The sequence below is a fragment of the Armigeres subalbatus genome, chromosome 1 (assembly GCF_024139115.2).
Source record: "Armigeres subalbatus isolate Guangzhou_Male chromosome 1, GZ_Asu_2, whole genome shotgun sequence".
NCBI lineage: Eukaryota > Metazoa > Arthropoda > Insecta > Diptera > Culicidae > Armigeres > Armigeres subalbatus.
Genome location: NC_085139.1, coordinates 252,597,536 through 252,611,952, shown reverse-complemented (window position 1 = coordinate 252,611,952; position 14,417 = coordinate 252,597,536). Strand labels below are relative to the sequence as shown.

Here is a 14,417-nt window from a genome sequence, read left to right as displayed (position 1 = left end):
TGATGATTGGGCGATCATTCTCACAGGTGTAATCCATTCTATCCCATTTTATCCCATAATTAAGATAAACGATATGGGCGCGATATCGTGCGATCGACGTTGTTATGGGAGAGAACAAATTGAGTGCAGACAGAACGCGACATGGAATTGAATGCAACGATGCTCTCGAAGCGTGGGTGGTTGTGAATCCCCGTTAGTGTGACAATGTTTACGTTAATAGGGAGAGAGACTATTTCGGCAGAAGGCTATTTCGTCGACAATTTATTCTCAAGTACACTGACCCTTATAATAACCATTTTCAATAGAGCAACATGTGTAAACATGCAAATGTAGAGACTAACTATTGTTACAAGTTGACCCTTATACATATGTATGTTAAATCTGCGAAATCGTAAAACTTTACGTCTGGGTTTAAGAATAATTCCCAAATTCTTGTTGGACGATTTAAACCTTCGCGCGGATTCTATTCGTTCGTATCGTTTATTATTTGATTTTGTTGAGGTAAACGCATCAACGAAAGTGTCCACGCTTGTAGACGAATTTGAAGTTCCAATATTGAACTTAACTGTGCTAAATCTGGAGTCGGGATCAGATAATAAGTTTTCGCAGAACTACAAGTTAACTAATTATGTCTGAAATTAGACAATAATTTCAATCAGTTTGATTCCCAAATATCAAACTCAACTAAGGGTAACTAGATAAGGCCGTTTTGGCGGCCTTCGCCACGTCTTAAACTTTGACTTGAAGGCGAATTTGTGTGGATGTTCGACTGTGATCTGAATTACCGTAGGGATTTAGATTGGTTCTTCCGAAAAAACAGAATCAGTCATAACCGTCGTTGTGCACAGCAATTGCGAATCTCTCAGTCTTACTGTTTGATTGACTTTAGATAGGATTCATTAGTTGTTCATTTCTTTAGATTGAAATTGGATTTGAATTAGATTTGTTTTGGATTTGGATTGGATTGGAATGGATTTGGTGTGGATGAGTATTGAATTTGGTTTAGATTTGGATTGGATTTGGAAATCGATTAGTATTGGATTTGGATTCGATATGAATATGGGTGTCAGGCCATTTGGCCGAATGCCGTTTACCCGAAAAGTTGAGAAATTTCACCTCAGATAACAAGTAGTGAATAGTGAATAATGAGAAGTAGAAAATGAGAAGTGAAAAGTGAAAAAAGAATAGTTAACTGAGAATTGAGAACAAAGAACTTCTTCCTCCGTCCTTCATCCTTCGTCCTTCTTCCTTCATCCTTCTTCCATCGTTCTTCTTCCTTCTTCTTTCTTCCTTCTTCTTTTTTCTGTCTTTTATCTTCCTTCTCCTTCCTCTCTTTTTCTTCCTTTATTCTTCTTCCTTCTTTTTTCTTCCTTCTTCTTCTTCTGTCTTCCTTCTTCCTTCTACTTTTTTTCTTCTTCCATCATTCTTCTTCCTTCTTTCTTTCTCCTTCTTCCTTCTTCCTTATTTTTTTCTTTCTTCTTACTTATTCTTTCTTCCTTTTTTCTTCTTTCTTCCTTCTTCCCTCTTTTTTCCTTCTTCCTTTTTCCTTCTCCTTTCTTCCTTCCTCTTTCTTCCTTCTTCCTTACTCCTTCTTTCTTCTTCCTTCTTTCTTCTTCCTTATTCCTTCTTTCTTCATTCTTCTTCCTTCTTCCTTCTTCTTTCTTCCTTCTTCCTTCTTCTTTCATCCTTTTTTCTTCTTCCTTCTTCGTTCTTTTTTCTTTCTTCTTCCTCCTTCTTTCTTCCTGCTTTCTTCTTCCTTCTTCGTTCTTCTTTATTCCTTCTCCTTCTTCCTACTTCCTTCTTCTTTTTTTTTCTTTTTCCTTCTTTTTTCTTCCTTCTTCCTACTTCCGTTTTCTTTCTTCTTTCTTCCTTCTTGCTTCCTTCTTGCTTCCTTCTTCTTCCTTATTCCTTTTTTTTGCTTCCTTATTCCTTCTTTCTTCTTTTTCTTTATTCTTCATTTTTCCTTTTTTTCTTCCTTCTTCCTTCTTTCTTCTTTCTTCCTTCTTCCTTCGTCCTTCTTCCATCTTCCTTCTTCCTTCTTATTTCTTCTTTCTTTCTTCTTCCTTTTTCCTTCTTCCTTTTTTCTTCTTCCTTCTTCCTTCTTCCTTCTTACATCTTCCTTCTTCTTTCTTCCTTCTTCCTTGTTCCTTCTTCCTTTTTCCGTCTTTCTCCTTTCTCATTTCTTCTTCCCTCTTCTTTCTACTTCCTCTCTTTTTCTTCCTTCATTATATTTCCGTAAACTATTCGTATTTCAACTATTCGGCCAAACGGCATTCAGCCAAATGGCATTCGGCCAAACGACCCTTGGATTGGATTGGATTTGGATTGGATTGGATTTGGTCGGATTTGGATTGGATTTGGATTGGATTTGGATTGGATTTGGATTGGATTTGGATTGGATTTGGATTGGATTTGATTGCATTTGGATTGGATTTGATTAGATTTGAATTGGTTTAGATTGGTTGGATTGTGTTGGATTGGTTGGATTGGGTTGGATTGTGTTTGAATTGGATTTGAATTGTGTTTGGATTGTATTTGGATTGGTTTGGATTGTGTTTGGATTGGTTTGGATTGGTTTTGATTAGATTTGGATTGGTTTAGATTGGTTTGGATTGTATTTGAATTGGTTTGGATTGTATTTGGATTGGTTGGATTGGTTTGGATTGGTTTGATTAGATTTGAATTGGTTTAGATTGGTTTGGATTGGTTTAGATTGGTTTGGATTGTGTTTGAATTGGTTTGGATTGTATTTGGATTGGTTTGGATTGGTTTGGATTGGTTTGGATTGGGTTGGATTGTATTTGAATTGGTTTGGATTGTGTTTGGATTGGTTTGGATTGGTTTGGATTGGTTGGATTGGTTTGGATTGGTTTGGATTGGATTTTGATTAGATTTGGATTGGTTTAGATTGGTTTGGATTGTGTTTGAATTGGTTTGGATTGTATTTGGATTGGTTTGGATTGGTTTGGATTGGTTTTGATTGGGTTGGATTGGATTTGGATTGGATTTGGATTGGAGTTGGATTGCATTTGGATTGGATTTGGATTAGATTTGAATTGGATTTGGATTGGATTGGATTTGGATTGGATTTAGATTTGGATTGGATTGGATTTGGATTGGACTGGATTTGGATTGTATTTGGATTGGATTTGGATTGTATTTGGATTGGATTGAATTGGATTGGATTTGGATTGGATTTAGATTGGATTTGGATTGGATTTAGATTGGATTTGGATTGGATTTGGATTGGATATGGATTGGATTTGGATTAAATTTGGATTGGATTTGAATTGGATTGGATTTAGATTGTATTTGGATTGAATTTGGATTGGATTTGGATTGGATTGGATTTGGATTGAATTGTATTTGGATTGGATTTGAATTGGATTTGGATAGGATTGGATTTTGATTGGATTTGGATTGGATTTGGATTGTATTTGGATTGGATTTGGATTGGATTTGGATTGAATTTGGATTGGATTTGGATTGGATTTAGATTGTATTTGGATTGGATTTGGATTGAATTTGGATTGGATTTGGATTGGATTTAGATTGTATTTGGATTGGATTTGGATGGAATTTGGATTGGATTTGGATTGGATTGGATTTGGATTGCATTTGGATTGTATTTGGAATGGATTTGGATAAGATTTGGATTGGATTTGGATGAGATTTGGATTTGGAATGGATTTGGATGAGATTTGGATTTGGATGGGATTTAGATGAGATTTGGATTGGATTTGGATTGGATTTGGAATGGATTAGATTTGGATTGAATTTGGATTGGATTTGGATTGGATTTGGATTGGATTTGGATTGGATTTGGATTGATTTGGATTGGATTTGGATTGGTTTGGATTGGTTTGGATTGGTTTGGTTTGGATTGGTTTGGTTGGTTTGGATTGGTTTGGATTGGTTTGGATTGGTTGGTTTGGATTGGTTTGGATTGGTTTGGATTGGTTTGGATTGGTTTGGATTGGTTTGGATTGGTTTGGATTGGTTTGGATTGGTTTGGATTGGTTTGGATTGGTTTGGATTGGTTTGGATTGGTTTGGATTGGTTTGGATTGGTTTGGATTGGTTGGATTGGTTTGGATTGGTTTGGATTGGTTTGGATTGGTTTGGATGGTTTGGATTGGTTTGGATTGGTTTGGATTGGTTGTGTTTGGATTGGTTTGGTTGGTTTGGATTGGTTGGTTTGATTGGTTTGGATTGGTTTGGATTGGTTTGGTTGTGTTTGGATTGGTTTGGATTGGTTTGGATTGGTTTGGATTGGTTTGGATTGGTTTGGATTGTGTTTGGATTGGTTTGGATTGGTTTGGATTGGTTTGGTTGGTTTGGATTGTGTTTGGATTGGATTTGGATTGGATTTGGATTGGATTTGGATTGGATTTGGATTGGATTTGGATTGAATTGGATTTTATTTGGATTGGATTTGGATAAGATTTGGATTGGATTTGCATTGGATTTGGATTGGATTTGGATGGGATTTGGATTTGGATGGGATTTAGATGGGATTTGGATTGGATTTGGATTGGATTTGGAATGGATTGGATTTGGATTGGTTGGTTTGGATTGGTTTGGTTGGTTTGGATTGGTTTGGTTGGTTTGGTTTGATTTGGTTTGATTTGGATTGGTTGGATTGGTTTGGATTGGTTTGGATTGGTTTGGATTGGTTTGGATTGGTTTGGTTGGTTTGGATTGGTTTGGATTGGTTTGGATTGGTTTGGATTGGTTTGGATTGGATTAGGATTGGTTTGGTTGGTTTGGATTGGTTTGGATTGGTTTGGATTGGTTTGGTTTGGTTGGTTTAATTGTGTTGGTTGGTTTGGATGTGCGTTGGTTTGGATTGGTTTGGTTGGTTTGGTTGGTTTGGTTGGTTTGGATTGGTTTGGTTTGGTTTGGATTGGATTTGGATTGAATTTGGATTAGATTTGGATTGGATTTGGATTGGATTTGGATTGGTTTTTGTTTGGTTGGATTTGGATTTGGATTTGGATATGGATTGGATTTGGATTGGATTTGGATTGGATTTGGATTGAATTTGGATTGGATTTGAATTGGATTTGGATTGGATTTGAATTGGATTTGGTTTGCATTTGAATTGGATTTGAATTGGATTCTGATTGGATTTGGATTGAATTTGGATTGGATTTGGATTGGATTGGATTTGGATTGGATTTGGATTGGATTTGGATTGGATTTGGATTGGATTTGGATTGGATTTGGATTGGATTTGGATTGGATTGGGATTGGATTTGGATTGGATTTGGATTGGATTTGGATTGGATTTGGATTGGATTTGGATTGGATTTGGATTGGATTTGGATTGGATTTGGATTGGATTTGGATTGGATTTGGATTGGATTTGGATTGGATTGGATTTGGATTTGGATTGAGTTTGGATTTGGGTTTGGATTTGGGTTTGGATTGGATTTGAATTGGATTTGGATTGGATTTGGATTGGATTTGGATTGGATTTGGATTGGATCTGGATTGGATTTGGATTGGATTTATATTGGATTTGTATTGGTTTTGAATTGGATTTGGATTGGATTTGGATTGGATTTGGATTGGATTTGGATTGGATTTGGATTGGATTTGGATTGGATTTGGATTGGATTTGGATTGGATTTGGATTGGATTGGATTGGTTTGGTTTGGTTGGTTTGGATTGGTTTGGATTGGTTTGGATTGGATTGGTTTGGATTGGTTTGGTTGGTTTGGATTGGTTTGGATTGGTTTGGTTTGGTTGGTTTGGTTTGGATTGGATTTGGATTCGGTTTGGATTCGATTTGGTTTGGTTTGGATTGGTTTGGATTCGATTTGGATTGGTTGGATCTGGATTTAGATTGGTTTGGTTGGTTTGGATTCGATTTGGATTCGATTTGGATTGGTTGGATCTGGTTTGGATTGGTTTGGTTGGTTTGGATTGGTTTGGATTGGTTTGGATTTGGATTGGTTTGGATTGGTTTGGATTGGTTTGGATTGCATTTTGGATTGGTTTGGATTGGTTTGGATTATGTTTGGATTGGTTTGGATTGGTTTGGATTGGTTTGGATTGGTTTGGATTGTGTTTGGGTGGTTTGGGTGGTTTGGATTGGTTTGGATTGGTTTGGTTGGTTTTAATTGGTTGGTTGGATTGGATTGGTTTGGATTGGTTTGGATTGGTTTGGATTGGTTTGGTTGGTTTGGATTGGTTTGGATTGGTTTGGTTGGTTTGGATTGGTTTGGTTGGTTTGGATTGGTTTGGATTGGTTTGGATTGGTTTGGATTGGATTGGTTTGGTTTGGTTTGGATTGGTTTGGTTGGTTTGGATTGGTTTGGTTCGGTTTGGATTCGTTTGGTTGGTTTGGATTGGTTTGGATTGGTTTGGATTGTGTTTGGATTGGTTTGGATTGGTTTGGTTTAATTTGGATTGGTTTGGATTGGTTTGGTTGGTTTGGATTGGTTTGGATTGCGTTTGGATTGGTTTGGATTGTGTTTGGTTGTGTTTGGATTGGTTTGGATTGGTTTGGATTGGTTTGGATTGCGTTTGGATTGGTTTGGATTGGTTTGGATTGGTTTGGATTGGTTTGGATTGGTTTGGATTGGTTTGGATTGGTTTGGTTGGTTTGGATTGGTTTGGATTGGTTTGGTTGGTTTGGATTGGTTTGGATTGGTTTGGATTGGTTTGGATTGGTTTGGTTGGTTTGGATTGGTTTGGATTGGTTTGGTTGGTTTGGATTGGTTTGGTTGGTTTGGATTGGTTTGGATTGGTTTGGATTGGTTTGGATTGGTTTGGATTGGTTTGGATTGGTTTGGATTGGTTTGGATTGGTTTGGATTGGTTTGGATTGGTTTGGATTGGTTTGGATTGGTTTGGTTGGTTGGTTTGGATTGGTTTGGATTGGTTTGGTTTGGTTTGGATTGGTTTGGTTTTGGATTGGTTTGGATTCGGTTTGGATTCGGTTTGGTTTGGTTTGGATTGGTTTGGATTCGGTTTGGATTGGTTTGGATCTGGTTTGGATTGGTTTGGTTGGTTTGGATTCGGTTTGGTTTGGTTGGATCTGGTTTGGATTGGTTTGGTTTGGATTGGTTTGGATTGGTATGGATTGGTATGGATTGGGTTTGATTTGGATTGGTTTGGATTGGTTTTGATTGCGTTTGGATTGCGTTTGGATTGGTTGGATTGGTTTGGATTGGTTTGGATTGGTTTGGATTGGTTTGGATTGGTTTGGATTGGTTGGATTGGTTTGGATTGGTTGGTTGGTTGGTTTGGATTGGTTTGGATTGGTTGGATTGGTTTGGATTGGTTTGGATTGGTATGGATTGGTTTGGATTGGTTTGGATTGGTTTGGATTGGATTGGTTTGGATTGGTTTGGATTGTATTTTTGGTTGGATTTGGATGATTTGGATTGGTTTGGTTTGGTTGGTTTGGATGAGATTTGGTTTGGATGGGTTTGGTTTGGATTTGGATTGGTTTGGATTGGTTTGGAATGGATTAGATTTGGATTGGTTGGATTGGTTTGGATTGGTTTGGATTGGTTTGGATTGGTTTGGATTGGTTGGATTGGTTTGGATTGGTTTGGTTGGTTTGGATTGGTTTGGATTGGTTTGGATTGGTTTGGATTGGTTTGGATTGGTTTGGATTGGTTTGGATTGGTTTGGATTGGTTTGGATTGGTTTGGATTGGTTTGGATTGGTTTGGATTGGTTTGGATTGGTTTGGTTGGTTTGGATTGGTTTGGTTGGTTTGGATTGGTTTGGATTGGTTTGGATTGGTTTGGTTGGTTTAAATTGGTTTGGATTGGTTTGGTTTGCGTTTGAATTGGTTTGGTTGGTTCTGATTGGTTTGGATGGGTTGGATTGGTTTGATTGGTTTGGTTGGTTTTGGTTGGTTTGGATTGGTTTGGATTGGTTTGGATTGGATTGGGATTGGATTGGGATTGGTTTGGATTGGTTTGGATTGGTTTGGATTGGTTTGGATTGGTTTGGATTGGTTTGGATTGGTTTGGATTGGTTTGGATTGGTTTGGATTGGTTTGGATTGGTTTGGATTGGTTTGGATTGGATTGGTTTGGATTGGTTTGGATTGGATTGCGTTTTGGTTTGGATTGAGTTTGGTTTGGGTTTGGTTTGGGTTTGGATTGGTTTTGGATTGGTTTGGATTGGTTTGGATTGGTTTGGATTGGTTTGGATTGGATCTGGATTGGTTTGGATTGGTTTATGTTGGTTTGTAATGGTTTGAATTGGTTTGGATTGGTTTGGATTGGTTTATATTGGTTGGTTGTAATGGTTTGGATTGGTTTGGATTGGTTTGGATTGGTTTGGATTGGTTTGGATTGGTTTGGATTGGTTTGGATTGGTTTGGATTGGTTTGGATTGGTTTGGTTGGTTTGGATTGGTTTGGATTGGTTTGGATTGGATTTGGATTGGTTTGGATTGGTTTGGATTGGTTTGGTTTGGTTTGGTTTGGTTTGGTTTGGATTTGGCTTTGGATTGGTTTGGTTGGATTGGTTTGGTTCGATTTGGATTCGGTTTGGTTGGTTTGGATTGGTTTGGATTCGATTTGGATTGGTTTGGATCTGGTTTGGATTGGTTTGGATTGGTTTGGATTGGATTTGGTTCGATTTGGATTGGTTTGGATCTGGTTTGGATTGGTTTGGTTTGGATTGGTTTGGTTTGGTTTGATTTGGATTGGTTTGGATTGGTTTGGATTGGTTTGGTTGGTTTGGTTGCATTTGGATTGGTTTGGATTGGTTTGGATTGTGTTTGGATTGGTTTGGATTGGTTTGGATTGGTTTGGATTGGTTGGGATTGCGTTTGGTTGGTTTTTATTTGGTTTGGATTGGTTTGGATTGGTTTGGTTTAATTTGGATTGGTTTGGATTGGTTTGGTTGGTTTGGATTGGTTTGGATTGCGTTTGGATTGGTTTGGATTGTGTTTGGATTGGTTTGGATTGGTTTGGATTGGTTTGGATTGGTTTGGATTGGTTTGGATTGCGTTTGGATTGGTTTGGATTGGTTTGGATTGGTTTGGTTGGTTTGGATTGGTTTGGATTGGTTTGGATTGGTTTGGATTGGTTTGGATTGGTTTGGATTGGTTTGGATTGGATTTGGATTGGTTTGGATTGGTTTGGATTGGTTTGGTTGGTTTGGATTGTGTTTGGATTGGTTTGGTTGGTTTGGATTGGTTTGGATTGGTTTGGATTGGTTTGGTTTGGTTTGGATTGGTTTGGATTTTGGATTGGTTTGGTTCGGTTTGGATTCGATTTGGTTTGGTTTGGATTGGTTTGGTTCGATTTGGATTGGTTTGGATCTGGATTTGGATTGGTTTGGTTGGTTTGGATTCGATTTGGATTGGTTGGATCTGGTTTGGATTGGTTTGAATTGGTTGGTTGGTTTGGATTGGTTTGGATTGGTTTGGATTGGTTTGGAATGGTTGGATTGGTTTGGTTGGTTTGGATTGGTTTGGGTTGGTTGGATTGGTTTGGTTGGTTTGGATTGGTTTGGAATGGTTTGGATTGGGTTGGATTGGTTTAGATTGGTTTGGATTGGTTTGGGTTGGTTTGGTTGGTTTGGATTGGTTTGGATTGGTTTGGATTGGTTTGGATTGGTTTGGATTGGTTTGGTTGGTTTGGATTGGTTTGGTTGGTTTGGATTGGTTTGGATTGGTTTGGATTGGTTTGGATTGGTTTGGTTGGTTTGGATTGGTTTGGTTGGTTTGGATTGGTTTGGATTGGTTTGGTTCAATTCGGATTGGTTGGATTGTGTTGGTTTGGATTGGTTTGGTTTGGATTGGTTTGGATTGGTTTGGATTGGTTTGGATTGGTTTGGTTGGTTTGGATTGGTTGGTTTGGTTGGTTTGGATTGGTTTGGTTGGTTTGGATTGGTTTGGATTGGTTTGGATTGGTTTGGATTGGTTTGGATTCAGTTTGGATTGGTTTGGATTGTGTTTGGTTTGGATTAGATTTGGTTTGGATTGGTTTGGATTGGTTTGGTTGGTTTGGATTGGATTGGTTTGGATTGGTTTGGATTGGTTTGGATTGGTTTGGATTGGTTTGGATTGGTTTGGATTGGTTTGGATTGGTTTGGATTGTATTTGGATTCAATTTGGATTGGTTTGGATTGTGTTTGGTTTGGATTGGTTTGGTTTGGAATGGTTTGGATTAGATTCTGATTGGTTTGGATTGGTTTGGATTGGTTTGGGTTGGTTTGGATGGGTTTGGATTGGTTTGGATTGGTTTGGATTGGTTGTGTTGGGTTTGATTGGTTTGGATTGGTTTGGATTTGGGTTTGGATTGGTTTGGATTGGTTTGGATTGGTTTGGATTGGATTGGTTTGGATTGGTTTGGTTTGGTTTGGATTGGTTTGGATTGGTTTGGATTGGTTTGGATTCGATTTGGATTCGATTTGGATTGGTTGGATCTGGTTTGTGTTGGTTTGGTTTGGATTGGTTTGGTTTGGTTGGGATTGGTTTGGATTGGTTTGGATTGGTTTGGATTGGTTTGGATTGGTTTGGTTAGGTTTGGTTTGGATTGGTTTGGATTGGTTTGGATTTGGTTGGATTGGTTTGGATTGGTTTGAATTGGTTTGGTTGGTTTAGATTCAATTTGGATTGGTTGGATTGTGTTTGGTTTGGATTAGATTTGGTTGGAATGGTTTGGATTAGATTCTGATTGGTTTGGATTGGTTTGGATTGGTTTGGGTTGGATTTTGATGGGATTTGGATTGAATTTGAATTGGTTTGGATTGGTTTGGATTGGGTTTGATTGGTTTGGATTGGTTTGGTTGGGTTTGGATTGGTTTGGATTGGTTTGGATTGGTTTGGATTGGTTTGGATTGGTTTGGATTGGTTTGGATTGGTTTGGATTGGTTTGGATTGGATTGGTTTGGTTGGTTTGGATTGGTTTGGTTTGATTTGGATTGGTTTGGATTGGTTTGAATTCGGTTTGGATTCGATTTGGATTGGTTTGGTTTGGATTGGTTTTGATTGGGATTGGTTTGGATTGGTTTAGTTGGTTTGGATTGGTTTGGTTTAATTTGGATTGGTTTGGTTTGGTTTGATTTGGTTTGATTTGGATTGGTTTGGATTGGTTTGTGTTGGTTTGGATTGGTTTGGTTGGTTTTCTTACATTTGGATTGGTTTGAATTGGTTTGAATTGGTTTGGATTGCATTTGGATTACATTTGGATTGGTTTGGTTTGGTTTGGATTGGTTTGGATTGGTTTGGTTTGATTTGGATTGGTTTGGATTGGTTTGGAATGGTTTCAGTTGGTTTGGATTGGTTTGAATTGGTTTGGATTGGTTTGGATTGGTTTGGATTGGTTTGGTTGGTTTGAATTGGTTTGGTTTGATTCGGATTGGTTTGATTAGATTTGGATTGGTTTGGATTGGTTTGGTTTAATTTGGATTGGTTTGGATTGGTTTGGATTGGTTTGGATTGGTTTGGTTGGTTTGGATTGGATTTTGTTAGATTTTGATTGGTTTGGATTGGTTTGGATTGGTTTGGATTGGTTTGGATTGGTTTGGATTGGTTTGGATTGGATTCGGTTTGATTAGATTTGGATTGGTTGGATGTGATTTGGATTGTGTTTGGATTGGTTTGGTTGGTTTGGATTGGTTTGGATTGGTTTGGATTGGTTTGGTTTGATTTGGATTGGTTTGGATTGGTTTGGATTGGTTTGTGTTGGTTTGGATTGGATTAGGATTGGTTTCGATTGGTTTGGATTGGTTTGGTTTAATTTGGATTGGTTTGGATTGGTTGTGTTGGTTTGGTTGGTTTGGTTGTATTTTCTTGCATTTGGATTGGTTTGAATTGGTTTGGATTGCGTTTGGATTACATTTGGATTACATTTGGATTGGTTTGGATTGGTTTGGATTGGTTTGGTTGGTTTGGATTGATTTGGATTGGTTTGGTTTGATTTGGATTGGTTTGGATTGGTTTCGATTGGTTTCGATTGGTTTGGATTGGTTTGGATTGGTTTTTGTTGGTTTTGATTGGATTTGGATTGGTTTGGATTGGTTTGGATTGGTTTGGTTGGTTTGAATTGGTTTGGTTGGTTCGGATTGGTTTGATTAGATTTGGATTGGTTTGGATTGGTTTGGATTGGTTTGGATTGGTTTGGATTGGTTTGGATTGGATTTGGATTGGATTTGGATTGGATTTGGATTGGATTTGGATTGGATTTGGATTGGATTTGGATTGGATTTGGATTGGATTTGGATTGGATTTGGATTGGATTTGTGTTGGATTTGGATTGGATTTGGATTGGATTTGGATTGGATTTGGATTTGGACTGGATTTGGATTATATTTGGATTGGATTCGGACTGGATATGGATTAAATTTTAATTGGATCCGTATTTTATGTGGACTTTATTTGGATTGGAGATTGGATTTAAATTGGATCTGGGTGATCTTTTAATTTGATTTTACTTTGATTTGGGATTGGATATGAAATGAGTTTGGATTGGATTTGTATTGAATCCGGATTGGTTCTGGTTTGAATTTGGATTGGTCTTAAATTAGATTTGGATTGGATTCTAAATGAATTTGGATTGGATTTGAATTGGGTTGGATATGAATTGGGTTTCGATTTGATTTGAAATTAATTTGAATTTGGATTGATTTGAATTTTAAATCAAGAAAAAAAAATTTAAGCTCTTAAAATAATTCCCGTTGGAATCCCTGGATTTTTTTTTGAACAAAACTCTAAAGGAGTTGCCGTTTATTTTGGACGTTCTGAAAAGTAAACACCATTTTCCTCGCTTTCATTATACTGTTCTAAACGTTACGTATGATTCGATTTATTCCAATCTTTACAGCACCAAGATAAGTGGAACGGAACGTAATATTCTCATTTCTATATATAGTGAAGAACTAGTTTGCTTATTAAAATTCACTCTTAAAATTCATTTCTATATATGAAATTTCTTTCCACAAAATTGCCACTCTCAAAAAAAATCTCTTACAGAATAACTTTATTTGAAACTCACAAAACACTTGCTCATCACTAGCAACTATCACAAGAACACCAATGTCGCATCCAACATATTCACAAAGTCATCAAAACTGTCCGCCTGCGTGCGAACGCAGATATCCACATGACGGTAGCCACCGCCGATCAGATCGTCATCGGTGTCTCTCACCTGCAGCTTGATTTGGCGCCGAAAATGTAAATTTAGCTCCGGAATGCACACCGGCGTCCCGTACGGGATCTTCAAGTTCGGATCCATTCCGACCGTTACGTACGGTGCCCGATCGTCCAGATATGCTTGCAGCGTGTACAACGTCTGGTACTTCAAGTCCGTGTAGTCCCGCTTGTCTTCACTGTTCGGCCGGGCTCGATACGCCGTCAGCGCCACGTTGTCGTACGACACATTGCCCGTGCACTCCAGCTCCTTCGGGTCGAAGATGACTGCAACGTGGAGGATATGGTTTTGAACAAATGGAAATCGAAACGGGTTCCCATTCAAAGCTTACAGTTACTTACAGTTGTAGTCCTTGGCACTGGTCTGGATCTGGAGCCACCCAAGGCACAGGAAGGCAGTGACGACGATCGCCGTATTTCCACGCGACATGTTGATTGATCGCTTATTGAAATTGAAATGGTGCGGTGGGCTTGCGTGGACAGAGCACGAACTTCCGTTGGTACAAGCCACCCGCGGTTGTTATGCTTCGGTCAGCACAACATCGCCGGGGTAAATCAGAACGAGGTGGATCGCAGCGAAAACAACGACGGCGAAGTTGAAAGCACGTTTTCGATCGGGGCAAAAAGCCGGTCAGCCATAATAGTTTGAATAACAAGCTGCATTCAGCATAATTGATATGAAAATTAACTGAACGTCATCAGTCCGATTTGATTCAAAAAAATTGATTTATTAGGAATACTTAAAATCAATAGCACCACATGTAGGTCATCTTTGTAGGTGTCGTTTGTAGTGATGGGAGGGGTTGAACGACCAGTTGGCCTGCTATACTGAAATTATACTTCAGTTATTAAACGGAAAATGATTTTAAACTTTCATGTACATTTTTCAAATTTCTCCGAAAATTCTCTTGAATGTCCCTTGGAAGTTATAGCTAGAAGAACTTCCTGTAGACTTACTGCAAAAATATTGAAAAAAAAATTCCAGTAGAGATATATAATCACTTCAAGGGCAAATTTCACATGGATTTTTTTTGAAGAATTTCTACGTAAGTTTATTTCGGATTTTCTACCTCAAATTCTTTTTTCTAGGACTTCTTTTTATTTACTCGGGGAAGCGCTTTAGAATTTTCCTGAGAAACTTCTTACCAACTTTCTTGCAAATTCTTCTGGATTTCCACCGGAAATTGTTTCACACATGAACGGGAAAACTTTCTAAATCACTAAGGCAAAAATAGTTGCACAATTCTTCTGAATGTTCACAAGAAAATTTGTAAAGAATTCCCTGGG

The 14,417-nt window shown here is 38.2% G+C and overlaps 1 protein-coding gene across 1 annotated transcript; it reads right to left on the bottom strand.

Moving 5' to 3' along the window:
- Positions 1-12,964: 12,964 nt before the first annotated feature.
- Positions 12,965-13,714, bottom strand: LOC134212733 (uncharacterized). The gene is made up of 2 exons (XM_062690840.1): positions 13,473-13,714; positions 12,965-13,397 (listed from the first exon to the last, which is right to left on the bottom strand). The coding sequence occupies exons 1-2, from the start codon at positions 13,558-13,560 to the stop codon at positions 13,003-13,005; spliced, it is 483 nt and encodes a 160-aa protein (XP_062546824.1). The 5' UTR covers positions 13,561-13,714; the 3' UTR covers positions 12,965-13,002.
- Between the last annotated feature and the right edge of the window lie 703 nt (positions 13,715-14,417).